Source organism: Pyxicephalus adspersus, chromosome 3 (genome assembly GCF_032062135.1).
Source record: "Pyxicephalus adspersus chromosome 3, UCB_Pads_2.0, whole genome shotgun sequence".
NCBI classification, from domain to species: Eukaryota; Metazoa; Chordata; class Amphibia; order Anura; family Pyxicephalidae; genus Pyxicephalus; species Pyxicephalus adspersus.
The window spans coordinates 71,300,576-71,327,940 of NC_092860.1; the positions used below are offsets into that span (position 1 = coordinate 71,300,576).

Below are 27,365 nucleotides of genomic sequence, written 5' to 3' on the forward strand. Positions count from 1 at the left end.
TTGGAAAGCAGCTCAGTCATTTGTATGTTACTTCTCAAATTCCAAACCTTGGTTTATTTCATATTGTAACAAATAGATTTGAGACAGTAAAAACCAAATAACTATTGCAAAATGTTTTTTTAAAAACAAAGTATCAGCTGAAAAAATTTCTGTGTCTGTACACAGTTATAAAGTTGTATCCATTTTATGACTATGACAATTATAGAACTATATGGGTACCAGCACGCAGCAGTAAAGTGTTTTAAGCACAGGCCGTGTTTTAAAACTGGAACAGTAAAGCTACGTACACACTTCCAATTATTATCGTTGGTAAATGAACGACGAACGATCCTGCACGATATCTGCGAACGATCGTATAGCACCAATCCTGTACATACAGATAACGACATGATCGTTCGCAGATATTGTACACACGATAGATGCGATCATTTGAACGATACAGGAAGTGACATGCACCACAGGAAGTGAGCGAACGTTCGTTAACCGCACATGCTCAGACCATGGACGATCAATGAACGACCGTACACACGATAGATGGTCAACGATCGTCGTCCAATCCGATCCGCCGGTCCGGTCGTTCATTTCCAACGACTATCCTCGTTCGTCGGCGTCGTTGGTTACTTTTTTATGAACGATTTTTGCCCAATCGATCGTTCGTCGTTCGTTCGTCGTTCATTTCCAACGATAAAAATTGGAAGTGTGTACGCAGCTTAAGCCTGATACATTTATATTATGCTTGTAAACCATACCAAAACACCAGTTTCTATTACATACAGTTAAAGTTTGCAAAACTGCCTGATAATCTGTAATACTGGATAACAATTTTAAACACATTTTTTGTTGACTTCAAAGTTTAAGCTTATTTATACTACAAATAGGTATGCTGATTCTGAAAGTGCGGTTAGTTTTCTTCTATCACGTCAGTTTTTTTTCTCTACCACTTATATTAATGCGATTACTGTAACGCGGATTTCTATAGGCGATTCATTTACACGCAAGACAATGCGGTCAGAGGTTGTGCGCTGCTCTACGTAATGAATAGGCAAAATTTATTTTTCTACTTACACATGTATTTTCTTTTTTTCAGATCATGACTGGCTCTGCAGGTTCTAGTTGTAAGTGCCTAAACAACCCTGATTTATTTTGTTATATCTGTGGCAGTTTCACCATTTCCAGTCAAAGGGCGAACATCAGCACATTTGTAGAGCAAGCCTATTTGGCATATTTCAAAGTTAAACTTTGGTGATCAAGATAAGTCTTGGGCCCCTCATAAGGTATGCACAGTGTTGAGGGTTTATGGATGTGGACAAAGGGAACACGTGATAAGATGCCATTTGGTATACCTATGGTTTGGCGGGAGCCAGGAGATCATTTCAGTGACTGTTACTTTTGTTTATTGAAAACTTCAGGATATAACAAGAAAAATAAATGTAACACAAAGTATCCTAGTCTACCATCGGCTTTACGCCCAATGGCTCATTCAGATGAAATCCCAGTGCCGATTTTAGTTACACTACCCTCTCTTGAAGAACATGATTATGGTGATGAACTAGGTGACAACAATGATGAAGAGTTTGAAATTGAACAGGACTTTGTTTGTAACGGTTTTGATCAGCATGAGTTGAGTGATTTGGCATGTGATTTGGGACTATCGAAGAAGGCTTCAGAACTCCTAAAAACAAGACTGCGTCAGAAAAACTTACTTAAAAAGGGAACAAAGGTATCATACTTTCGAACCAGAGAAATTGCATTTCTGCAGTACTTTAGAACTGACAGTGGGTTTGTGTATTGCCATAACACATAAATGTTGTCATAGAACAACAATAAATCCTTTGTATGAACAAAAGAAAATTAAATAAACAGTACATTCAAGTTAATATTTCATTATTTTTTCATTGTATGTAAAATTAGTAAGTTTTTTGACAAAAAATGGAGGGTATCGTATCGTAAAAAACTGGATGTAATAGCAAAAAACTTGGGTCATTTCTGGATTCACCACCCAAAATTTAGTAAAAATCAAATGTAAGATCTAACTCAACAAAAAATGCATTCCCCAGTGTAATAAATTTCTGAGTCAATTTTGTGACCCGCTGTTATGTGTATTAAGTATTTATATTTAAGTAAATTTATAATGTTTTTGAATTTCACTTGAATTTCCATTTGTAAAGTAAATACGAACTGATCACCATAGCAGATGAGGAGATTTAAAGTTTTTCTAATATATATCTACAAATAGTCAAATATATCTAAACAAAGCTTTTTATAGGACATAATGGATCCTTTTTTTAATGATGTAAAAAAAAGTACACCAGAAAAGAGTAGGGCAGGTGAATTTAGGTGCTTAATAAATCTGCAGGAATGCAACTTTAAAGCTATTTTTACAGCTTTGATAATATTTACACATCTACATTATTTCTGGAGAAAATGCTGCTACAGGCTTCTTCTACTGATAACTTTTTTAGTACAGCCATTTTAAGACCTTAGCCCTGGACTTTAGCACACTGTAAATCAGACAGATCAGATGTTTTTGTTGTTTTAAGTTTGCCTTTAGTTGGGCTTTAAACTCATACATCACATATCAAACTAGCAAATCAATAATGTTAATTAGTGAACATTAAAAGTGCTACATTTGGCTATGCACCTAATTATCCAGACTGAAGACCTTTTAGTTTACCTAGGTCTTACAAAAGCTTACCACCTACTTCGTACATAAGTTCCACCTACTCATGTAGACACAAGGTTCCTACTGCAACAGAGGTATGCTGGGAAATGTAGTTTAGCATGTTCTTCCAAATAGACGTCACATGTTCATACTTGACTGACTTACTCACTAACCTAAGCCAGGGCTGGGAAATGAGCTATAGTTTAGTGTACAAGTATATTTTGGCAATGGAACCTATTAAAGCTGCAGGTCTCCATGGCTTTTGCCATAATTTACAGGTGGATAACTACCACGCGTCACCAAAAATACACATTGCTAAATGAAAAATTTCTGTTTTCATTGCACTGCATATTTTTAGATCCAATGACAGCAGCACCAAATCTAGCTCATTTTTGAAGCAAGGGGACAGCAGGTTGTACCTAGTTTATGTAAAGAAGCTGTAGTAATGCCAATAGTCAGCCAGGAAATTATTCTAATGCAGATTTTAAAAGTTGCCTGTGTGCATTGTCTTTTACGACTTCTTCTATCTTCATATCTTATTTCTTCTTTTACCAACTTTTTTGGAAATTTAAAAACTCCAGGTAATGTCCAGCATGTTGAAGATGCCCATTGCTAAAACCTTTCACCTCATTTGTGTTATCCCATTAATGAGCAGCTATCATAATCCTCAGGGTGTCCTGAAGGCTTGTATACTACATTAATTCTCCTAATTATTTATATAATACTTGTTGCCTAAAGCAATGCTTCGTGACCATCTCAGACAAAAATCTAGTGTTCGTGAAGGTGTCCCCAGATGATGTGAAACTGGCTATTAGTGATCCGCTGTGATGCATTACTAACAATATTCTGCTATTTTTATTCCTCTGTAGCAATACAGCAGGGTGCCTAACACTCATCCTCCCTCCTCCCCTCACTTCTTTTATTAAAAAGCACAGGCTCATCAGAAAGGTTAGTATGCCTCTATATTTACTACCACATTAAACTCATTAAATCAGATGTTCCAGAATAGCTGTAAATTATTAGAACCTCCATAGGGAGTATATATATATATATATATATATATATATATATATATATATATATACACACACACAGATAGAACCTGTCTGATTTAAAATCCGTACAGACTCCACCTCCATGCCTGGTTCCATGCAGCCTATTCTAAATGACCTCATATCATCCCCTATGATGCAAGACCAGTTATCCTGTCTGTAAACAAAGGGTGCTGAGAGCCCAACCACAGATTGGATTTTGGAGAGAGGAGTGCGTTGAAGAGTTAGGTATGGATTAAGTAAAACAGTGTTGCTCAACCAAGGTCCAGAGGTTGAAATGGATTCTTTGAACCATAAGCAATTTGTGACTGTCAGTCAGTTTAACTGATACCAATGGTCTTTTTGGCTATTTGTTACGATGATATTCTTCCCAGTGACCAGAAGCACTTTTCTTACTGACCACAACACTAATGTACTGTGAGCTGTGGATATAATAATTATACTGTAGTAGTGGTTCCCTAAAGACCTAAACATATGTTCAAAGGTTCCCTGTGTTAAAAAGCTTGAGAAACACTGAAGTAAGATGAATAAATATATCATCCCCAAACAATGGTGGGCAAGGGGGCTTGACACATTGCATAGGAATGTTTTTTTTTTTTTTTCTAAACCTGTAGTTCAATTTTAAACCTCAGATATCTAGGGTCTAATATTCTTGTTCTTATGTACGTTTGTATTGGTCTCATCAGGATCAAGGGGAGCTCTTTAATGTCCTCAGAAGGAAGGCCTTAGATGCCTATGAGTCCAGCAAGGAATTTCAAATCAATCATTCCACTGTAAGTAAAACCATCTATATGTGTCAAAGATTTTAAACTGCTAATTTGTCAAGGACATTCCAATTCATCAAATAGAGCTGGCAGTCTTATCCTGAAGAGGTGTACAAGAAACACTATATTTCACTACAGGACCTGTACCTGACTCTTGCAACAGGTTAGTATCAAAGTGCTTGCATTAACAATCAGAAAGACCTCCATGTAAGGTGTTGGGAATATGTTCTATTAAATGAAAAACAATAAAATGCTTGGCATGTGTTACAAGTTTTAGAAAAATAAAGTTCTGAGCAGACAGGCTGCATGTATTTCAAAGCTCAAAAAAAAGAATATTTTCAAATCTGAAGCTTTCATTTAAAATGGGTCCTGGTGATCCTTCCACAATGTCTTTGTATAGACATGGCCTTCCATACAATGACAATGCTCTGTTTTGTTTTTCTAATTGTGCTTTTGTCTTTTTATCCTGTGATACAGACATTTGATACTGCACAAACTACACAGGCATAAAAAATATTAGGCAGCCATCATTGTACTGTATGTTGGTAGAGAAAAAAAAGCTTCAAAGAGATTTGCAGAAAAATAGCAGCACTGATATGCAGCAAATGAAACATATAAGGTATATTTTATCTAAACAAATTTTACAGTTTGTTATAAAAAAAAATACCCCCAAAAATCAAACCGCACAAGTATAAAATACAGCAACATGATTACAAATGTGTACTTTGCTGCACTGGCTTTGGAACTTTGAAGTCGGTGCACTACAACAGAACTCCAAAAAGCAGTAAGTCCCAGTACCACACAGAACAGAAAGGGAATGGGTGTACATTGTGCAGTGTATATCAATATACATACTCCATTATACATAGGCTTGTTATTGTTTCAGTTAGAAGAAAAATCATCTGTGGTTCCTACATTAGGAGATATGCATTATAAATAAAGAAAAAATTACACAATAATTGGTGCCATAAATCTTAGTCAGCATCCTAGAATGTTATCCCACAGTTCAGTGGAACTGAAATGATCAGTTTGGACAGATTTCAGGAAAACGCATACCTCTCTGAAAACAATTAAAAGGCTGAAAAAGAAAATCCACTTTCTGTTGTCTTACAGATGTAGACAAGAAATGTGTCTTTAGGCACTTATAATGGGATAAAGCGGTTTGACATGAAAATATCCCTGCCTTCTTCCAACTTTTGAGAGCACAGAAGTTCTGAGTCACTGTGGTGAGGAGGTAACTGAAAATAAGTGGTGGCCTCACAGAAAGGCCTGTCTGTTTTCAGAATATAAACACCTCACTAAGTAAATACATAGCACTATATGTCCCGAAATACGGCTAGCCACACACTTATCATTTTTATAAGGAGGCAGTGAAAGGAAAATTATGCCTTCAAACCAAGTGATGGGCACTGGAAATAGTGATGGGAGGATTTGTTGGCGGAAAGGGATGTTCCGGTATTGGTGAAGCCAAGTAATATTATAAGCGGCCAGGCTGAAGTTTGGGAAAATATGGGGGTTTTATTAATGGCTATCCAGAACTCAAGTGAACTTAAAAGACTGAAAGGTACAGTTAACTAGCAGCACAAATGTAAATATCAAACAGCAAGAGGGAGTACTGTGGACTGCAAAGTTTATAATTATATTTAGTTCCTGTATATACATAGCACTGACATATGGCATAATGTAGTGCTTCACAGAGTATAAAGGACAATTCACACCTGTCCTTACGAGAACTTGTGTTCCAATGTCCATATCATAGTTTTACAGGTATCGACATCAATGTAGTTAAAAAGTTCAATTTGTATAGAAAGTATGTTCAAAGTATGGGAGTGACTGATATTTGAATTTTATATCACTCTATGATTTGTGAATGTGAATTTACTACTGCATGTTCATTGAGACATTTAAAACACATTATATCGGCAAAATAAACCCCAGCCTTGTATGTCCTTTCCTTTATTAACTGTTTGTTGACATTTCAGGGCTGGCATTAATAAATGTAATGGAAGAGGAAGGAATAGTTACTCTCTTTCCCTATTAAGAAGTTAAATTAACCTATGCCGTGTTAAGATACACATACTATATGCACATGCAGTGTCACTGGTGGGATTTGAATCAGAATACCCAACAAACATGTTATATGGTATGATATGCTATCCATGTTCCTCTTCACATTTTTTCCTTTTATATGACAAGGGAGTTTGCTTTAATTTTGGTAAATCCAAACAGACCTCCAAAGCTCTGCTAGTTATATTTCTTTGTACTTGCTTTAGGTCAGCCGGGAAAGTCACAGCCTTATACCTGGCCAGAGTTCTGGTTCTTTTGGACAGGCAGATGGCCAATTCTCCAAAGGCCCAGGTCTCCACATGTTGTTTTGTGTCCATATCCCCCTGGTCCCCAGTAATTTTTGTGCTGGAATTCTATACAGTTATGCATAATGGCTGTATCATCAACAGGTTAATCTGGGTGATCCAGCCAATTGCCAAATAATAGCAAATGATTTTAAGACATTCATTCCAGGTTTGCTGGCTCACCCAGTTAGTAATTCAGGCCTTATGTGTAAGGTATAGGGTACTGACAGAAGGACCAGAATTTTTTGAATTATATCTAACTTTGCCTAAACCCTTCCCTTTGCCTAAAGTTAAAAAAGCAAAACAATCTTTTAATCTATTTAATAGAATATTCCTTTTTATCTCATACCTCATGCATCATCATGCATCATTCATTGAGATTTTATTTGTGTAAAAATTAAATTATATATACATTTACCCTTTCTAGCCAGACAATTGATCCTGCTCAGGCAAAGGGAAGTTTGACATGGTTACATAGTATCTATAAACATTAAAACATTGTCCCAGCTGGAACAAAGATGTTCAGATCAGTCAAATTTTCTCAGATATTCATAAATATATATAAAAAATTATTGTGACAGCAAGGGATTAAAGCTGAAATCCACTGGAAAAAATGTTTCCCTTACAGCAAGCCCTTGTAAGGGTTATGCTTTTTCAGAGTTCATCTTTAACCTCCTGGCCGGTTCATTTCTGTCTGGATTTATATGTCTAAAAGCAGTACATTGTCTTTCATGAAATTTTTTTTTACAGTATAATATATTAGTATGAGTATAATAAATTTGAAACACAAAATCATGTCAAGATAATAAATTAAATAAATAAAAAATACATGTATTAATAAACTTTGACATGATTTTGTGTTTCAAACTTTATTAAACTCATACTATTGTATTATACTGTAAAATAAATTTTCATGAAAGACAATGCATCACTTTTAGACATAAAAATCCAGTGTATTGCATTCTATACAGTTATTTTGCATTGAATGCAATACAAAATATTTTAAAATTCCCGCCGCACCCACCGAGGTCACGGGTAACTCCCAGGGAACATCAGCACACTTGCCTGGGGACATATCGATAAAGAGGACGCGGCCAGAGAATGGCAGGACATTGGAGGACGCCGATGGGACCAGGTAAGGCTTTATTTTTTACTTTTTTAGCTACCCTGAGTGTGACTCGGGGTTACCGGTTTCTGCTGGTTTTACCGCTCAGGAGGTTAAAAATCAAGCTCATGGCTTGTCTGTGCTTTATTTCTGATTTTTTATTATTTAATATGTCTGTTCTAATCTGTAGTGTAAAGTAAAATATGCCTAACCCAAGTGGCTTGTAGACACTTGCAGAAGGTTTTTTTTATACAGAGGTCTCCTAAGGGTATGGTTGCACAACTGTTTGTAGAGCTCATAATTTTTCAGGAAGTGAAAAAAACACCACAGCACTCTTAACCCTTACATAAGGTCCTACACTATAAAATGTATATTGCAGGCTACAGATTGAGGTAGCTTGGTTAAATCTGAAGGAAACATTTATCTGTTTTCACATTTTTGTAAGTTGGTGCATAGAAAAATTGTTTTATTTTGAATGAAGTTTAAGCTGGAATGTTAAAAAGGTAATGGACCTGTGGAAATATTATATATATGCAATATGGAGTTTATACTTTTTTCATTCATGCCCCTTATGCCTGACCGACATCAAGGTTGTTGCTCCTGTTTGTTTTGTTTTGATTTTTTACTGAATTCCTAGGTATTATCTTCTTAGCCTTAGCCTTATTTATATATGTTTTGAAAAATGTTCAATAAATAATATTGAAATATATATTTACAAGATACAGGCTTGTGTTGTATGCCAGTATCCTTTGGACTGAAATAATGTTTTAAAAGTCAGATAAACAGGCCTAAAGAACTTCCTTTCCTCAAAACAAGAGTTTTAAAAAAGCAAAAAATACAGTAAACAATAATTAATTTCAATTAACAGACTTCTAAATCTTTAAAAAAGAAGCAGATCTTTTTGCTTTATTTCAATAAAATTGAACTCATTTAACCACCCTGTAATATCATAATTAGCAGCAGATAACAGCAGATTTTATTTTAAAGTCTAAAAAAATTATGCTTTGTTAAATGTTTACCTTCAACAAGTATATCAACATATGAGATGGTATAAAGTTACATAGGGTATTCAGAATTGGATTTCTTCTTTCTACAGAAATCATAGTATGAGTGCATAGGCTAGCTAAACAAACACAGTAAAGTTTTTTTTTCTTTTTTTCAGTTGATAGATTTCACAATTTTCCTTTCCCAAATAACGGTCACAAATCTCCAAATCCTGCGTTTTATGCTGAATTCACATATTTGGCCTCTATAAAACCGGCGATCTGACATTTCCCTAAACATCCCCTTGTGGATTACAATTACTGCCATTGGTGTAGCCACCTACCGGGCTGTAGTAAATCTCTGGCTGTCCATCATCCACATGATCGTGTCAAGTTGCCCCCTGTATGGTTGCTAAAGGTTTCTTGGGGGCATGGTATAGTGCTTAATAAATTTAAGCAACAAATCTACACACACACTCCATCTGTGGCTCAGAGGTATGGTAATCTCTCTATATGATTGGATCAAAAAATGAATCCTGGAATTTGCCTATTGGGTATGCTGGTGAGACACCTCAATGAAAGCTTTAAGTATTTTTTAACTTCCTTCCCTGGGTGTGTTAGTTATATCCTGTCATGTGCCAACATGGAGCGATCAGGAAAAAGGAAAATGTATTACTTACCGTAATTTTCCTTTCCTGATAAGCTCCATCTCAGCATATATACCCACCCTTATTTTTTTTAGGAGTTACAGAACACTAGGGTATGGACCGCCTTGACTTTATCTAGTTAGATCCTGAAAGTGGGAGTGGAAAGAGATTAACCCGTCTTGTGTTAACATGGAGTTTATCAGGAAAGGAAAAATACGGTAAGTAATACATTAAACACATGCAGGGAGACTTTGGTGTGGCCACCCATAACACCCCTAACAAAATCTGTAAAAAAGGACTCTCATCAAAGGGGAAATAATTTGATCATATTGAGAAAGGTGCCAGACTCTTGGGGAGGGATTTTGGTGTGAGAGAAGAGGATTTTGTGGGACTAATATAAGGAGGCAGTTTGTTAGAAGCATGAAGGACAATTTCTAAGGATCCCCAGAGGGAGGTAGGACAGATGAGCAAGGAACGTGTAGATGGTAATGTTTTATCGAAGGAAAATTGTATAAAAAAATACTTGTGTGATGGTTGGTGATGCTTAGGTAATGATGTGGGGGATGTTTTCTTGGCACGCTTTGGGCTCCTTTCCACCAACTGAGCATCTTTTAAATGACACAGCCTACTTTAGTATTATTGATGACCATGTCTATCCATTTACCAAATCCTGCCTCCAACACTTTATTGACTCTATGTCACTAAAATTTCAGCAGGTGTACCTGATAAAGTGGCCTGGGTGTGTAAATGCTTTGGTATTCTGATGAGACATTCCAGATTAAAAATTAATTGAAGCTCAAAAACCAAAAATAGCTTTTATCTCCATACACATAAAGGCAATAGAAACACTGCACATTCTATTTCTAAACATGAAGAAAAATTGATCAATTTTGTATTATTTCTAAACAGAAGAGAAGAAGAAAATAGAATATTAGGCTGTACAAAAAAGTAGCAGTGTCTGCAATCTTCTTTACAAACTGAAATATTTACTGTATCAACTGAAAATGATTTTGCTTCCATTTCAGTCACTGAACTAACATTATAAGTATAACTACTGTTTCTGAGAAGAGCTCCACATCTATGTTGCATGGGGATGACCAACTTCAGGCACCTGTAAGCAGGTACTGCAGTCCAAGATGATTGGTGTACATTCCATATTTGTGCAATTTTTGGTTTTGTCCCAAAAACAACATTTTTATTATCACCTCACAAGTTTTCTATTGAATTAAGGTCCGAGGATTGGGCTGGCCACTGCAAGACGTTGCTTGTTTATTTGTGTGTTTGGGGTCAGTGTCATGTTGAAACACCCATTTCAAGGGCATTTCCTCTACAGCAAAAGGCAACATGACCTCTCCAAGTATTTTATTGTATTGAAACTAATCCATGGTCCCCGGTATGCAATAAATCGTCCCAACACCATATCATGATGCTAGCGCCTCTGTGCTTCACAGTGTACTGTGGCTTGAATTTAATGTTTGGGTGTCGTCTGACAAACTGCCTGTGACCCAAAAAGAACAATCTTGCTTTCATCGGTCCACAATATGTTGCATTATTTCTCTTTAGGCCAGTCAATGTGTTCTTTGGCAAACTTTAACCTCTTCAGCAAGTCAACATTGGGAGTTTGCAGGGGCTTCTTGCTGTAGCTTGCCTTCACAAAGGCATCTTCTAATTGTAACAGACCTCACAGGTGACTTTTTACTTTCTTTGATCTTCCTGAAGCTGATCAATGGCAGGGTCCTTTTGGCTATTCTTTTATCCATCCTAATGATAGAAAGAAAATAGAAAAGTTTCTGGTTGTGGTTGCCATTTCAAAGCATTTGAGATTATTTTAGCTGAGCAGTCTATAATTTTCTGCATTTCTTTATCCTTAATGAAACTTTGGTTTAACTTCAAGTGCCATTTCTGAATAATTGTATTTGTTCATTGTTCAAAAGACCAAAGAAACAATGTTTCTGTTTATTTAGCTGAAGTGCCTAAATGACCAGGTAAAATATCTTACCTGCTATTCTATTTATTTTAGTTTTGATGAGAACCCCCTCCAAGTAAACAGAGAGCATGTTTGCCTGTTCTAGAAGAAGTTGCCATTTACGTCATACCACCACCCTCACAAATTGATTTCTGAAACTTTCTGCAATCGCATATATATATATTTTTTTACTTTATTGTAACCTAGTCCTGTTGATTACCTACAGCCCTTTATTGCGTACACGCATGCACTGAGGGCTGTATAGCATTTATCAAGGAGGATTTCCTGATGGGGACAGAACCAAGCCTGCATAATGTGTTGAAATTAACTCTTGTCACACAGTCTTTGATAGAGATCACAACTCGGAAATTGGAAGCGAGTCTGTTCAGGAAGTGCCTGAACGAGGGCCATAATGGCAAAGATCTCTAGCTGCAGTAAATGTAAATAAAGCTGGACAAAACACTTTTGTTTATATAAACATAAAATTGTAGGGATTGTGATCTACTTCAAAAGGTCATCCTATTAAATGAAAGTAGTTTGCAAATAAGTTACGATGTAGCACAATAATATAACAATAAACGATCTTCCCTGGATAAATCAAATAATCACTCTTCACAGAGATGCCTTGATGGCATGACTGCCACATACATCTTCTGGAGAATGAATGTTCTAACCCAATTTGTAAGCAAGACTGATTTTTTAATCATTACCATGCTGTGAATTACTCCCTTTATGAAGTGATAGAGAAGCTACATTTTCTTTGTACAGAAAATACACACTGCAAATCAATTTATTTTTCACATCAACAACTTCATTTTACACTTTCTCTATAAAACAAATCTAATAAAAGGGGTTGACAGGTGAAAACCTATTCTCCCCACTATTAAAGCATTATCATCAAAAACAATAAAAAAAAGTGGTTCAGCTCCCTTCAGAAGACCAGTTAAGAACAAGCCATCTTTGCTATGTTTAAACCTCTTAGACATATAAAATGCCTTTTATTTTTTTACATTATGGATAATCCAAGGGGGAAGCATAGCACCATCTTATTGCTTTTTGGAGCGGAACTAAACATAAGAATGAACAAGGTAAGTTATTTTTCCTGCAGAAAGGACACGTTCTTCTGTAGTAACCCGCCTACTCAAAAGTTTTAACAAATTCGGTTGACTTTAACTTTAAAGGTCAAGTCTGAGAATTCTGATAGAGGTATCTTGCCACTGATGCACTCAATACTGACATTTTTGCTTAGTTGTAATAAAATAAAAATCAGCTGTATAGGTATTGTAAACGCCACAGAAACGACATTATATAAATGTAAAAATAAGCTAAAATGTTTGCTAAACGTACGGCAACCACAAATTTCACAAGAATGCCGTTAAAAGGATAACACAATTACATTTGCTTTTGAAAGGGAAATAATAAAAAAAAAACATGATTAGTTTCAACAGTTGCTATGACGACTTCAAAATATTTGAAAACATCCAGTGCAGTTGAGGAACTGTAACCTTTATTTGCTCAGAACATTCCAGAACCAAATACAAGTAGAGAAATGTGCCTAGTATGTTCTTGGTGGGAGTATCTATTAAGTGAACTTAAAATCTCCAGGGAGACGTATTTAAGAAGTTGGAGGAAAAACAGAAAACCAAATGCTTTACTCAAGACTCTGGTGCCAATCAGTGAAATTAGAGCACATTTTACAGATGGCATAGTATTACAATGATGTAATTTGAGAAACTACATTAACTACTTTAGAACTGGAGATTTTTTTTAGAATAGTTAAATTAAAGGCAACAGGTCCACAATTCCTTTACCATTTTTTAAAGCAGAACTCCCCCCCCATCATTATTGTGTCTATTTCGTTAGACCACAGCCTGTAATTTTAATGCAGCCCTAGGGAACAGATCATCCTACAGTCTGGCATTACAATACTCCAGGACTTAGCACTTAGCACTTAAACCTCATTTTGTGGGTACTGCTCAGTCCAAGATAAAAGGCCACCCTCCTTTGGAGGATGAAAGGAGCCTACTGCAAGGTAGCCAAGTACCTTTTTTTGTGTTACAGCAACCAGAGTTTAACCTTAATTTAAAGAGACATGGTCACCTTATCCACACATACCACTATAACCCCCCCCCCCCCCCCCCACACACACACACTGATCTCCTTGGAACTGGGAAACTGGGTTGTGCTCCCCAAAACCCATATTGCACTGCAGAATGCTACCTTACACTTTCAGGAATTGAGAAGCATGTGACCTTTGTGAATGTGTCAGGACCTTAAAGCTGAGTTTGGTCACATGACTGTGGGAATTAACCATCCGGCCGTTAAACCCGACCTTGCAAAAAGTGTTAAACCCGAACTTTTCTCAGGTAGGTAAACAAACATTATATTGCTATTCGATTGTCATACATTGTATGACAATGGGATTACAATTGAAAGAATATACTTACCTGGTCCCCGCAGCTCCTCCGGACACGTCTGTCCTCTTCTGTCTTCTCCCGGCGAGTGCAGTAACGATCTCCGGGGTTTCCCGGTGACGTCGGTGCATGCGTTGGTGCGGGAGGCGGGCAGGAAATTTAAATAACTTTGTATTGAGCTCAATACAAAAAAGCTGTATTGAATCCAATACAAAGAAATCTTTATATAATATATATATATAATTGTATTATATATATATTATATAAGCTACTGTACAATTAAACTACATTATACATTAATTTTTTAAAGTTTTTTTTATGTTTTATAAAAAAATTTTTTTAATAAATTTATAAAATTTTAAACATATTTCGGTGAGTTATGCGGTAATTAGGTCAATTATAAGTAATTATTGAGTAATTCGGTGAATTATAGCCTACAATCTAAAATAAATTTCCATGCCAAAAATTTAACACTTTTTGCATGGAAGTACAGAAGTTCGGAAAGAATTAGAACACCCGGCGTTCGCTTACGCGTCCCTCGGCGATTCCTGATGATGTCCGTGCATGCTCCCGTCGATGGGGGTTGTAGCGGGAAATTCAAATATTTTGTATTGGATTCGATACAAAGTCCTGTATCCAATCCAATCCAAAATAATATAAAATATATTTATGTGGTTTTGTCTATAGTTATGTGACGTTGGACTCTGTTTTAAAATTTACCACACTAGGGAGGTGTTTTAGAAAAATATATTACTATACAGTATACCGAATTATTGCATTTTCAGTATTTTTGATTTATGTATTCTTGTTTAAGCTGATTTTTGTGTTTTTTATTTATTTTTAATAAAAGTATTTTTTTTTTTTTTACATGATTGTGTGTTTTAAACGTTTTTTATATTCATGATCTCTACTAGACCCTTGTTCGGACATGTTTCTGTAACTTACAGGTCTAAAATTTAAAAAAAAAAATGTCATGAAAAACAGTGTACCACTTTTGGTACAGAAATCTAGACATCAGTGAAACGCCTAGGTGGTTAAGTCATAGCTTCACCTGGTTGTTGATACGAATGATTTTGGCGTTGGTTGTGGTGGGGTATGGATGCCAGAAAAGGTGCATGCACCACAAGCACCACAAATCCTTGGATATGTAAATTTAGGCCAGTAGTGGGGCTGAACCATTTGTTAGCATTCTCACCTTTACAACACTAGGACACAGGATAGCATCCTGCCCAGGACTCAATCTGCAAGGGGTTTGTATGGTGTGTTCTCCATGTTTCCTCTCACATCTCAAAAAACATGGAGTTATGTTAATTAGCTTTCCCTCATAAAGTGTCGTTAGGCTACATTAATGACATAGGACTATGACATTAGATTGTGAGCCCTTTGACGGACAGTTAGCGATGTGACAATGGATTTTGAAGTGCTGAATATGTCAGTGCTATAGTAATACTGGCTAATTATAATGTATTTGATTTGAAACAAACTTGCCTTCCATGGGCTAGTAGATTTGGCCATATATATATATATATATATATATATACACACACACACACCGCCGAAATATCGGCACCTTTACATTTATGTCAGCAAATGCACCACTTCTCCCAGAAGATTGTTGCAATTACAAATGCTTTGGTGTTGCCATGTTTTTTTATTTTCAGTTTAAAAATTTGAAAGAAAAAACAAAAGAAAAAAATCTCAGACATTCCACACAAAACATCAAAAATGGCCTCATTGCTGGCCCCTTCAGAACTCTCCAGCCCTTTGTATTAAACCATTTCTGGGTGCTTTTAAAGAATCTTTGGGTCACTGTCCTGCCATAAGACCCATGACCTCCTGCTGAGACCCAGTTTTTTTTTTTTTTTTTTACACTGGGCCCTACTTTGTACCCCAGAATGCTTTGGTAGTCTTCAGATTTTATACCATGCACACAGTCAAGACTACCAGTGCCTGAAACAGCAAAGCAATCCCAAAACATCAGTGAACCTCCTCCATGTTTGACTTTAGGGCATGTGTTCTTATCTTTGAAGGCTTCTTTTTGTTTTCTGTAAACAGTCAAATGATGTCCACAGCATATTCTCCCAGGTTTTTAGCAAACTCCAATCTAGCTTGTTTATATTTCTGGCCAGCAGTGGGGTCCTCCTGCTATAGCATCCATTTTCATTTATATGGCGACGGATAATGTAAGCTCTGACACTGTTGTGTCAGCTTACACATTTGTTTGGAAGTTGATCAAGGTTCTTTATCCACCATTTGAACAATTCTTTGTTGTAACATATCATCAATCTTTCCCTTTCCTCCACGTCTAGAAAGATTAGCTAGTGCCATGGGCTGTAAACTTCTTTAAAATGTTGTGGAGAGTGGACACCGGAACATTAAAATTTCTTGGGATGGACTTGACAAACTTTCTGACAAACTGAAGGGTGCCAATATATTTGGCCATGATTGTATATGTGTGTAAAATATCTATATGGACTGGGAAGATTAACAAAGCTAGAGGCACAGGCCAGCTTCTGTTACTAATAGAATAGTGACACTTTCTACACCACAGTGCCCTTATGTTTAGGAAAGCCAAGGGGACATTTAAAAAGCACATTGTCCAGTAAACAGGTTTTTGGTACAAATAGTGGAATATGAATGGATTGTAGATATATAGGGTACCATTTATAAAACAGAATCTTTCAGGACAATGTATTTCAATGGCAGTAAGAATCCCCATCAAGGAATGTTTAACCCCCTGAGCAGTAACCCCGAGTGTGACTCGGGATAGAAAAAAAGATGATAAACCTATGGGTGAAAAAAATGGTAAATGGTCCCGCGTCGTCTTTGCGTCTTCTGCACCCGATGGATCACCAGGGCAGGAAATTCTAAATCCAGTTGTATTGCATTCAATACAAAATAACTGTATTGAATGCAATACAGTGGATTTATATGTGTAAGAGTGGTACATTGTCTTTCATGAACATTTATTTTACAGTATTAGTAAATTTAATTTTTTTTTTAATTTATTATTTTGACATGATTTTGTGTTTCCAACTTTTTTTATACTCATAGTATTATACTGTAAACTAAATTTTCATGAAAAACAATGTACCGCTTTTAGACCTATAAATCCAGACAGAAATGAACCCCTCAGGAGGTTAAGGGAATGTCAGATTTCCCTGTTTTACAAATAGAGCCCATCGCGCCTGTTTTAAAGCCAAGAGGTACCGTATTTTCCGGTGTATAAGGCGACTGGGCGTATAAGACGACCCCCCACTCTAACCAATCATTTGGGGGTCGTGTTATATGCCCAGTATTGTACTGTTCCTTCTGCCTGTCAGATCTCACTATTGTGAGAGAACTGAGAGGCAGAAAGAAACTGTACACTATTAGTTCTTAGTAATGAATAGGCACGTTCCTTTAATGAATGGGCGTGTTCCAGTGAAGAGCCAATCCAGGCTCTCCACTGGTGAGCCAATCCAGGCTCACGTCCTGCTTTTCAGCTTACACGAGTCCTGCTGTGAAGCAACGCGAGCCTGCCCAGGAGGACTCGTGTAAGCTGAAAAGCAGGAAGACAGAAGGAGGCACAGGAGGACTCGCAGGGACGCCAGACCAGAGAGGGGACTCGCGGGGACACCGGGCGCTGCAGGTAAGTACTGGTACCCGGCGTACAAGACGACCCCTGACTTTGTCATAGATTTTTCGGGGTTAAAAAGTCGTCTTGTACGCCGGAAAATACGGTACTTGCACTAGGTTAATAAATACCCATAGTAAAAAAGTAAGAGAATAAATGTTTTATAATCCCAGATAAAAAATGAAGGCCAACCGATTGGTGCAAAAGAAGTGGCGACCGTTTAATAGTAAAGAATACAGAAAACCTGCATGAAGCAGTATGTCTCCCCCCCCATCAAATCACCACATATTAAAAAAAAAAAAAAAAAGGAAAATTTTTTTTATGCTTGCTAGAGGAAGATATTTTGAAAATATTAGCAAACATGTTAAGCATTTTAATGCAACCTTTCTTTTTAACCTCTGCTGCTGCCTGTGCCACTCTGTTGGTAGAAAAATAGTCCATGATTCTGAAACTAATACTTTTAAAAATGTTGGCTTGCTGGGCCCACCACTCAAGTTAGCAGTTCCTAACCCCCAGCTCCTGTTGCAGCTTGTCAGTTACCCTTTGGGGAGGACTTCTCTGCAATGAAGTAGCGTTCAGCAGCAAGAGAGTAAAGATTTTTTTCTTTTACAAGGAAGTCTTTTTACCCAGTAAATTAAGTGACACAATGGGTTTAAACTGATACTAAAAACCAAGTCTAACAGCAATAAATTAAAAAACAAATTAGTAATATTTTTTATTAGGACTTATATTGACTCATAGGGTTTACTTCACCATATAAGCGGCAGTTCCACAGTTTGCACATGTACAGTACAGTGTTTTACAGTATTGCAAATACTTAGCTCTAGGCTTAGTAAAACTGACAAGAGTAGCTCAAAGCAGGAAGAGTTCAGAAAAACTTCAGATACTTCAGAGCAAAGTTAACGCTGTCAGCAGAAAGCTCAGTTATACCTCCTGAGCTATGCTGCCCTCCTCCACCACTACACCACTAGAGACCCTACTCAGTAGGAGGAAGTACAGCATCTCCATGTTATAGTGCTTGTCCAGCCAGTAACTAGGCCTGGGCACTATAATGTATAAGGGGTCCCGTGGCATTATATCTCTGTATAAGCCAGTGGGGTTAAAGTTAAGTGTTAAACTGAAACGCAAGAAATGTGTATTAAAAAATAAAAAGATGGATGCTTAGTACTTGTTCCAAACTGCTTTTTTTCCCCAAGTCATAATCACAAATTCAATAGAATGATTTGTAAATGTATCAGGTGCTGTTCCTCCGGCTTTTCATTATCTGACCAAATCAATATATTTGAATAGAGACAGTATGCAGAGTTGTTATGACATGGTGATCATTTGGATAAGGCTTTCCACTTTAGACACTTGACCAAATAGTTTCACAACTTACAACAACACCTTTAAATAAAAAAAAAAAAAAAAAAAAAAATATGCCTATTTGTCAATGATGTAAATTTCATGTAGAACTAGGACAGCACATTCTTTTTCCACAATATAGTAAAACAAAACTGCATTTCAACCATTAGTTATCTATAGCTCTCCCATTGAGCCCTTTAGGTCACAATGAAAGAAACGGCAAGTAGTTCTAATAGCAGGTACACACATTCTCTGTGTAAATTAGAAATTTTCTCCCCTGATTTGCTTGTGTTTCCCATATATATTTGCAACTTTAGGCATTATGATAGTCAGACAAATGCCACATTGCAGTGCAGAAAATAGTTTATTGAACCTGTTAGGCTGAACAGATATGTATCTGCTTGGATTCTTAGTTAATATTAGGCAACAGTGACATCTAGTGACATTTTAAAGTACTTTGAAGCGAAAAACACCCAAAAGCACTCATGCCTTCCAGCACAAGGGTTTTAGGTGCGACAACTAGGACACCATCTGGGTGGAATTTGTATCTTCTCCATGTTCTTGACATGGTTATCTCTAATACAATTTTTCCCCCCACACATCCCAAAACACAGATTAAGGATTGTTAATTTGTTCCCATCTGAAACTGCCTTTAGACCATGCAAGGAGAATTAGTTTATGACTACAGTAGGGAAAATTAGATTGAAAGCTCCCTGAGAAACAGTACGTAAAATACTTTAGACACTGTAAATGCATATATTATAAAACCATTATTAATCTTTTCTAGGTTTGCAATTACATCTATTCTGCTAGGAGCATCCAGAGACAAACAATTTTGTGACCAGTAAAGAAAAATGTTCAGTGGTTTTCATCTTGCCATTTGGTTTTTATTTTGATAAAAATCCAATTTAAACTAAACCTCAGGAGAAGAGCAGTGGATGATGTCCTGGAGATAAAAAAATAAGCATAGCATTCAAAATTAACAGGTAGCAGAATTTTTAGCAGATTTAAGCGAAGCAAATCAGTTAAGGTACAAAGCTCCCTTTGTCATTTGTGGTTCAGAACCTTTTCCCCTCGCTACTTTGGCAAGACACTGCAGGTTAACTTTTTTTTTTTTAATATAAAATCAATGTAGATTTTAGACTGTTTAAATCTAAGAAAGCGAACCGAAAATGGAGCTTTATCAATAGAAATACAGTATGCAATGTCTCGGTATGTCAGTATGCAATGCTTGTAACTTTTCATTACTACTTATAAGTCAGGGGCATTAAATTATGTTGTTTGCACAAAGATTACAGATATATTTAAGACTAGTAGTGCTACCTGAAATATATTTAATTTATATTTATGGTTCAGTTTTTGTCTAATGTGTTTTCTACTATATTTCATTAAAAAGCATGTCAACATGCAAGGGCTGCTGTGTGGCTTAATGTTCTGACGATGGCTTTAAAGTGGTTCGATTGCATGTTTTCCATTAAAATCAATGGAAAACATGCAGAAGGGGAATCTAGCTTAAAAGGTTACATACCCTTCACTAAATATTGTTCTATATGCAGACTTACCGCGTCCAGCTCCGCCACCTCCTCTTCCTTTCATTTGCTTCTGTTGCTGCATTCCTCCACGACCTCTGCCCTTTGACATCACCTCTTCTTTTACCATATCAATAATTTCATCAGGGATGCGCAAGTATTTAATTGTGCTTCCACGTATGTAGCATTCGGGCATTCTCCAAAATTTGTCACCATCCTGTTACGAGAATATTATTTTAACCACATATAACAGGCTATTTAAACAAAAACAAGCTGCTAAGTATATGTTTTTAGGTTGGTCTGTATTCATACTTCTATTCTCTTCTGGCAGGGAATAGACAAATATTACATTCATTAACTTTCATGCCTATGGGAAGGGTGTTAATGGGTGTAAAAAAATCACCAAAAATTTAAAGAGCTACCCTTGCAAATGTTTCTTAGCTTAGAAAATAAAGATACATTGCTTGAGGTTTAGTTTGTGAAATAAAATACATTTGTACACTGATGTGCGTGATCTTTAATACCATCGCTATGAGCTGTTCCAGTAGTGGGAAATGCACCTGGAGTGCAGTGTACAACACACATGCCATGCATTGTGGGGATTACAATAATAATAAGTCCCAATTTCTAGTGTGTAAAGGTGTGGTTTTAACTCATTCCAGATCAATAGGTTTCTCTAACGAACAGAAGATAATACACATTAGACCAGTTGGGCTAGCCTTTCTCTCATCCCCCGTGAATCAATGAGGTACTAAATATTGCACACTGGAGACACCAAACAAGACCAACCATTCTGGAAATTGCCATGTGCAACTAATCTAGTTACTTGTAGTGCAAACGAGCCCTTAATATTTTGGCTGATAGGTGTATAAAACACTTGGCTGCAATACTTTGCATCTTTTAATTGTGCTTGACAAACTACAGTATACAAGGAAAAAAAAATGTAGTGCAACTGAAAATAATTTGTCAAATAATTTTAAATAAATTTGTTAACAATTTGCATTTTACATCCGGTAAACTCTGGCCAATAAAGAACTTCATTGAAAATGAAGACCGTAAGCTGTCTGGTTTGAAAACCTATAGAATTTATGTTGTATGAATGCCAGTGTCTGTTAATGTTAAGTGTGGTTAATAAGGACCTTAAAAACACATTGGTGTTTACGTCAGCTGAGCAGGTCACAAGTGAAGTTCATTATGTCTGAATTAATTACTGAATGATTCTTTTACTTTGCAAAGTCAAAACTATCAAGCAAATTGTGACCAATGATCTTCACATTCATAGATATTTGGTTTAGCTGCATGCGTCATTTATGCATTGGTGAACCGTCTGAAGTAAATAACCCTCCACAAAATGAAAATACATTATACATATAACATACATGAAAGAACAGAACATACCCTAGAAGTACAAATTACTTCACGTAGATTGATGTTCATCCAGTTGTCACAGCTAACCAAGTGCCCATTGTAGGTTTCACCATTCTTTAATTCAACCAACTAATTAAGAAAAAGTGGAAGTTTTTACAATTTAAAAAAAAATAGTAAAACAAATAAAGCCCACAAACATTTTAAAAAAATCAAAAACATGGCATGGTCAGTAACAAACAAAAAGAGGTTGTTTCCAGAAAGAACATGCAGAATCACCATTTTAGGACTCCAGCACATTATTTATAGCCGACATTGCATTGGGATTAAAATTAAACCAATGAGTTAGATACAATGGCGTTGATTTAATAAAGGATTTTAGGAACTCTCACTCATTATTTGACTCGCTTGGTGAATGTGGTGCAAAAATGAACCCAATCATGTGCAAAGAAAAGTTCATATGAAAAACATGACTTTTTACTTGAAAATGATTGGATGATAGAAGTTATCAGAGCTTTACCTCATTCAGAAAAGTAAAAAGATTCTTTATAGAGTGAAAATTAACTTTGTAATTGAACATCTTATCTTCTTTAGTAATTCTACCCATACATTTTAATGTTATGGTTAAAAATACCTTGGTTGGTCATTCACTTTAAAAAATCGGTTTCTGTTTAGTTTGAGAGAGATCTTTGGCCATCTTGATTTGCTGGGCCGGGATGACAAAACTCCTGGGTAGACACCACAGTTCATGAATGCTAGCTGCACAGCTCAGTTTTTGAGCGATCAGGCAGGTAAGAATGATTATTGCAAGACTATGTCTTTCTGCACTAATGCCCTGCCTTTAAACAAAAAATAAAACAGCAACATACACTCTGCAACATCTAGTGAACTATTTCACACTGACTTCGGAATGGGCGCTGTTCAGGACACTGACACTACATCATGAGACACGTATTGTAGAAAACTACAGTAAAAACTTTTTTCATTGTATCGTTAGTGGCGAAAAAGACAATCTTATAAATGAATAGGTCCTGGACCCACCTACCCCTAACCTGTTCAAAGAGAAACTGAATTTTTTATTGCATATAGACTGGTTGGATGCTTTATTAAATAAAGGGTTAAAAAATGTTTACAAGGTCTGGAAATACTACATTGCAATGCTAACAGTGGATACCACTGCCAAACCCAGAAGACCAGGGAAAAAATGCAGCGATAGCAATGGGGAAGACAACATTTTTTGGTAATATTAGGCAATTATTAACTCTTTTATGACCGAATGAATGACTTGTTTCTTCTTTTATACGACTTGTTTTCTTTTTTTTTCCATATGACTTGTTTCTTAATAACCAGAAATTGAGCACACCACATGCTACACTTGTCCGCTGTTGGATAATAACCCGCCGATAATTACTTAGTTCACAAGGCAGAGAATCCAAACACTAAACTATATGTAACCAAATACAGGATGGGGTATTGTATGTGTAATTCAAGACTGGCACAATAGCCACGGTCATAACTGAAGCCGCTGCTGAGAAATTATTCTTTTTGTTCTGAGACGATACATGTATAGCGATTTTGGATTTATACAACCCCTGTAGCCCCAAGTTTTGTATTTTGAACATTTTGTATACATTGTATTTTGTAAATCTTATTTTTGTTGTATGATGTTGTTATGCCTGCTTACAAAAATAAAATAATTAAAAAAAAAAAGAAAAAAAAAAAAAAAAAAAAAAAAAAAAAAAAAAAAAAAAAAAAAAAGGAAAAACAATTTAAAAGGTTTAGTGTCTTTAGTAGTCAATGTTCTCCCCAGCACCTTTTGGCCAGGCACTTTACCCGGTATTTGTCAGTGACCACCTGGCTGTTTACTGAAAAGTTGGGTCACAATAGAGAGGCTGCACCGACCTACAGTTTCTTCACACCCAGCTTGGGTACATTTTCCGAGCAAAATACTGCAAGATAACTAGTCTATATTGCTTCTATGCATACACCTGAATACTTTTTTACAATTTGTAGATTCGAGAAATATCAAGCTAGCAACTAACAAAGAAATCTAGAATGTCAATTTTACTCTTCATTTATGTTACACAAACCCACAGAAAACACAAATACATAGTTAATTGAAATAGCTACGTAAAACTATCTACATACCATTGGATGGTTCTGCGCCGTTTTTAACAGAGATAAAGGAAGCTGCAAAACAAAAGCCACAATAAATGAAAACGTAACTTTATTACTGTTTTACTGTTCATTTACCGATCCATATACTAGAAATGCTTAAAAGGTAACTAAAGGTGAAATAATTAAGACGGGTTTGAAATAAATGACAACCTTTGAAATGGCCAACTTATATTTGAGCTTGGCCAACCTTGTTTGAGTCCAGGAATAACCCAAGTCTGTAACAAAACAGGGGAAGCAGCAGACCAATGATAGCACGACTGTGCCACTGTTCAGATGAAGTAGCCCTGGTACATTCAAGCGGAAGTTTGATCATGAAGGCTGGAGACTTCAAACCCAGAAGACCGGGGAAAATTAGCAGCGATAGCAATGGAGAAGACCACATTTTTTGGTAATATGAGGCACTTTTATATGACTTGTTTCTTAATAACCTCCCTGGCGGTATGAATATCAAGTTTTTTTAAAATGTAAAATCAATACATTTAAACATACTCAGTATTTTAAATTTCCCGCCTGGTCCCGACCTCAAGCCACACACTGGTGAGCGGACAGCATCTGCTTCCCCTGGCCTCGCGTCCCCAAAGTCAACACGCCAGGGACGCAGATGCCGGCCATCACCAGGTTACGCAAGTGCCTGGCATCGCTGGAGGACGCCGCTGGAACATGGGAACCAGGTAGGACTTTTAATCTCCCTGGCAATTCCACCCCCAGTGTGGCTGGGGGTTACCGCTTTTGGTATGGAAAAATTTACCCCGAGCCACACTCGGGAATACCGCCAGGGAAGTTAAAGACATTCTGTTTTGGCAATTTTTAAATACAAACCTGAACCACAGAACAACATTCCCTTGCAACCCAATTTTTTTTTTTTTTTTTTTTTTTTTACAGGACAACAGTTTAGCCATAAAACAATTACAAAAGTTTGCAGTTAACATAACCAATTAAAGCAGAACTAAACCCCACGTTACTCACCTGTTCCCTGGCAGGGTGCTGCAATTCTTTTTTCTATACTCCCTGTGAACCTCTGCTATCCTGATTGGCCTAGATAATATAACTTGAATTAATTCATTCCCAGGATACGCAAAGGAAGCCAAGACTACCAGTTATCCTGGCAACCAAAGCTGATGCTGCAAATGCGTAGCCCAGCTTTTCTGCTAGGTAGGAGAGATTATTTCAGAAGGGAAACCACCTGACCCTTTGTGCAATAATGGCCCACCTGATCATGTAATCTTTAAAGAGGAAGTTTAGTTTCACGTTAACCCTCTCATGACAGACAGTAATTGGCCAGGGCACATTTATCAGTGTGAGATGCTGTCATAGCCATCACATAATTGGAAAACTTTGCTGACCAGCTGCTGAACGTTACCAGCCATTAACTGTAATAGCGCAGCAATGACATTTGCAGCAAACATGGAAGAACATTGCTAGTTTTACCACTTTAGGTATAGGTAGGTATATGGCAGTGAAATGGTTAAACAGTTCTCAAAATAAGGCTTTATTCTCAAGTTGCAATTCTGAATCAGACTTATTGCATTAAGGTGTACCTAAACCTAACATTTTTACATGGAGGGGTAGACAACAGCGATCAAGACTTCAAGAGAAACTAAACTCAAAAGTCACCCAAAACAAACAAAAAAAAAATACATTTAGCTTCAATCACACAGACCAGTCCATTGGTCAGGATTCTTCCATCGGGTCCCACGTCGTCCTGGTATCCGTCTTTTGGCCAGAGCTCCAGGCGCCGCCATCTTCTCCCAGGTTCTTTTTCCTACGTCACCTGACCCAGGTGCGAGATCGGGTGGCGTAGATAGGGAAAGAAACACTTCGCATGTGTGAGATCGGCAGTGTTTTTCCCTTTTGACGAAAGGGCTAATTCTACGCATGCCTGAGATGCTTGGAAGGAGCACCAAAGAGCCTCCTGTTATGCATGACTTAGGTATGCCAGAAGGCTCTGCGTTCCCATTCATTCGTGGCGATAAAGATTAAAGGGGCAGTGCTGCATTTTTTTTTTTTTTAAAAGGGTGTTTACCCTTTTATGTAAAGTGAAAGGTACGATTTAATGGGAGCACAGAGACAGAGCCTCCTGTGACACATGATGTAGGTATCCCTGGAGGCTCCCGCTGCTCCTTCTGCACATACATCGATCTCAGGCATATTTCCTCCAAGGGGAAAGGGATGCCAATGCATGCGCGGTGAGATCGGCTCTTTTTTTTTCTCCCTTAATCCAATCTCTAGACCGGAAGAGAAGGCAGAAGATGGTGGCGGGATGAAAAGGAATCTGAGGATGACGAGGGACCAGACTGCAAGAAGGACCAGCGCCATCAAGGGATCTGCCAGAATAAAGAATCTACTAGATTGTAAGCTCTCCTCCAGCAGGAGCAGGGTCCTCTCCTCCTTATGTGTCACTGTCTGTATCTGTCTGTCATTTGCAACCCCAATTTAATGTACAGCGCTCCATAATATAATGGCACTATATAAACCCTGTTTAATAATAAAAATATTAATAGAGTTGTGTGTTTTTTTGGTTTTTAGTTTACTTCCGCTTTAATGGCCACTTTTTTAAAAAATACTTCTGTTTTGGCTTTATTTTTAAAACAAGGTTCACAGGGTCAGGTTTGTTAGCTGCATAGAGTGTATTACACTATAACAAATGGGATAATGGATCCCTATAGTGCAAAGCATTAAACTGTTCTCAGCTAATGAATCCCAAACTTGCTGTTCTTGCAGCTTGTATGCAATGGATGCGCTGTAGCGAGCCATTGATGGTTTCACCAAGCCATAAGCTGCTACAAACGATCTTCTTAGTAAACATTCCCCAAAACGCCTGCACGTACCATGTTTTACTTTGTCCCGCGTTCTCTGCAGTCACTTCCGCTCCCGTTGCTCGGACAACTCACATACCAGAGAAATTGTATTCACTTAATTGGCAGCACCTTCCACCTATCAAACAGCACGTCTTACGTCCTAAAGCCAGCCTAACGCATGCGCTTTAGCATTTAAACACTAGAGCCCAGAGAACTCTCTTCCTGCGGCCATGTTCATGAAGACACTAACTTCCACATTTGACATTGCTTAGGATGTTCATTTTATTTTTGTCTTTAGTTGTGACTTTCCTGTTTACTTCCAGTTGTTTCTGCTGTAAGGTACACTGCATTTGTTTCTTAATGACAAAAACATCGGTGTCCTTGCAAAGAGTGGGTGTGTCTATGTACTGTGGTTATACAGGGTCACAACTGTGCGGCACTGCCATCCGCTGCCAAGGCAAATTGTCCGGTTGGCAGCAACCGGATGGCAGCAATTAGGTGTAATTTCGACGTCAGCCGCTAGATGGTGCTGTGAGTTCTAGTTCTCAATAAACAATGCAGACTCTGGCACTCCATCAGCTTGTGTTTAGG

At 37.1% G+C, this 27,365-nt stretch overlaps 1 protein-coding gene across 1 annotated transcript; it reads right to left on the reverse strand.

Moving 5' to 3' along the window:
• Positions 1–18,250: 18,250 nt before the first annotated feature.
• On the reverse strand, positions 18,251–26,919 carry LSM4 (LSM4 homolog, U6 small nuclear RNA and mRNA degradation associated). Its single transcript, XM_072405149.1, has 4 exons — positions 26,805–26,919; positions 23,947–23,988; positions 21,832–21,930; positions 18,251–20,650 (listed from the first exon to the last, which is right to left on the reverse strand). Exons 1-4 carry the CDS (start codon positions 26,805–26,807, stop codon positions 20,417–20,419), a joined length of 378 nt encoding a protein of 125 aa, XP_072261250.1. The 5' UTR covers positions 26,808–26,919; the 3' UTR covers positions 18,251–20,416.
• Positions 26,920–27,365: the final 446 nt, after the last annotated feature.

Coding starts and splice junctions, on each gene's coding strand:
- LSM4 (XM_072405149.1), bottom strand. Junction 21,931..23,946: donor CGGCGCAGAACCATCCAATG/GTATGTAGATAG, acceptor TTTCTTAATTAG/TTGGTTGAATTAAAGAATGG. Junction 20,651..21,831: donor AAGTAATTTGTACTTCTAGG/GTATGTTCTGTT, acceptor TTCTCGTAACAG/GATGGTGACAAATTTTGGAG.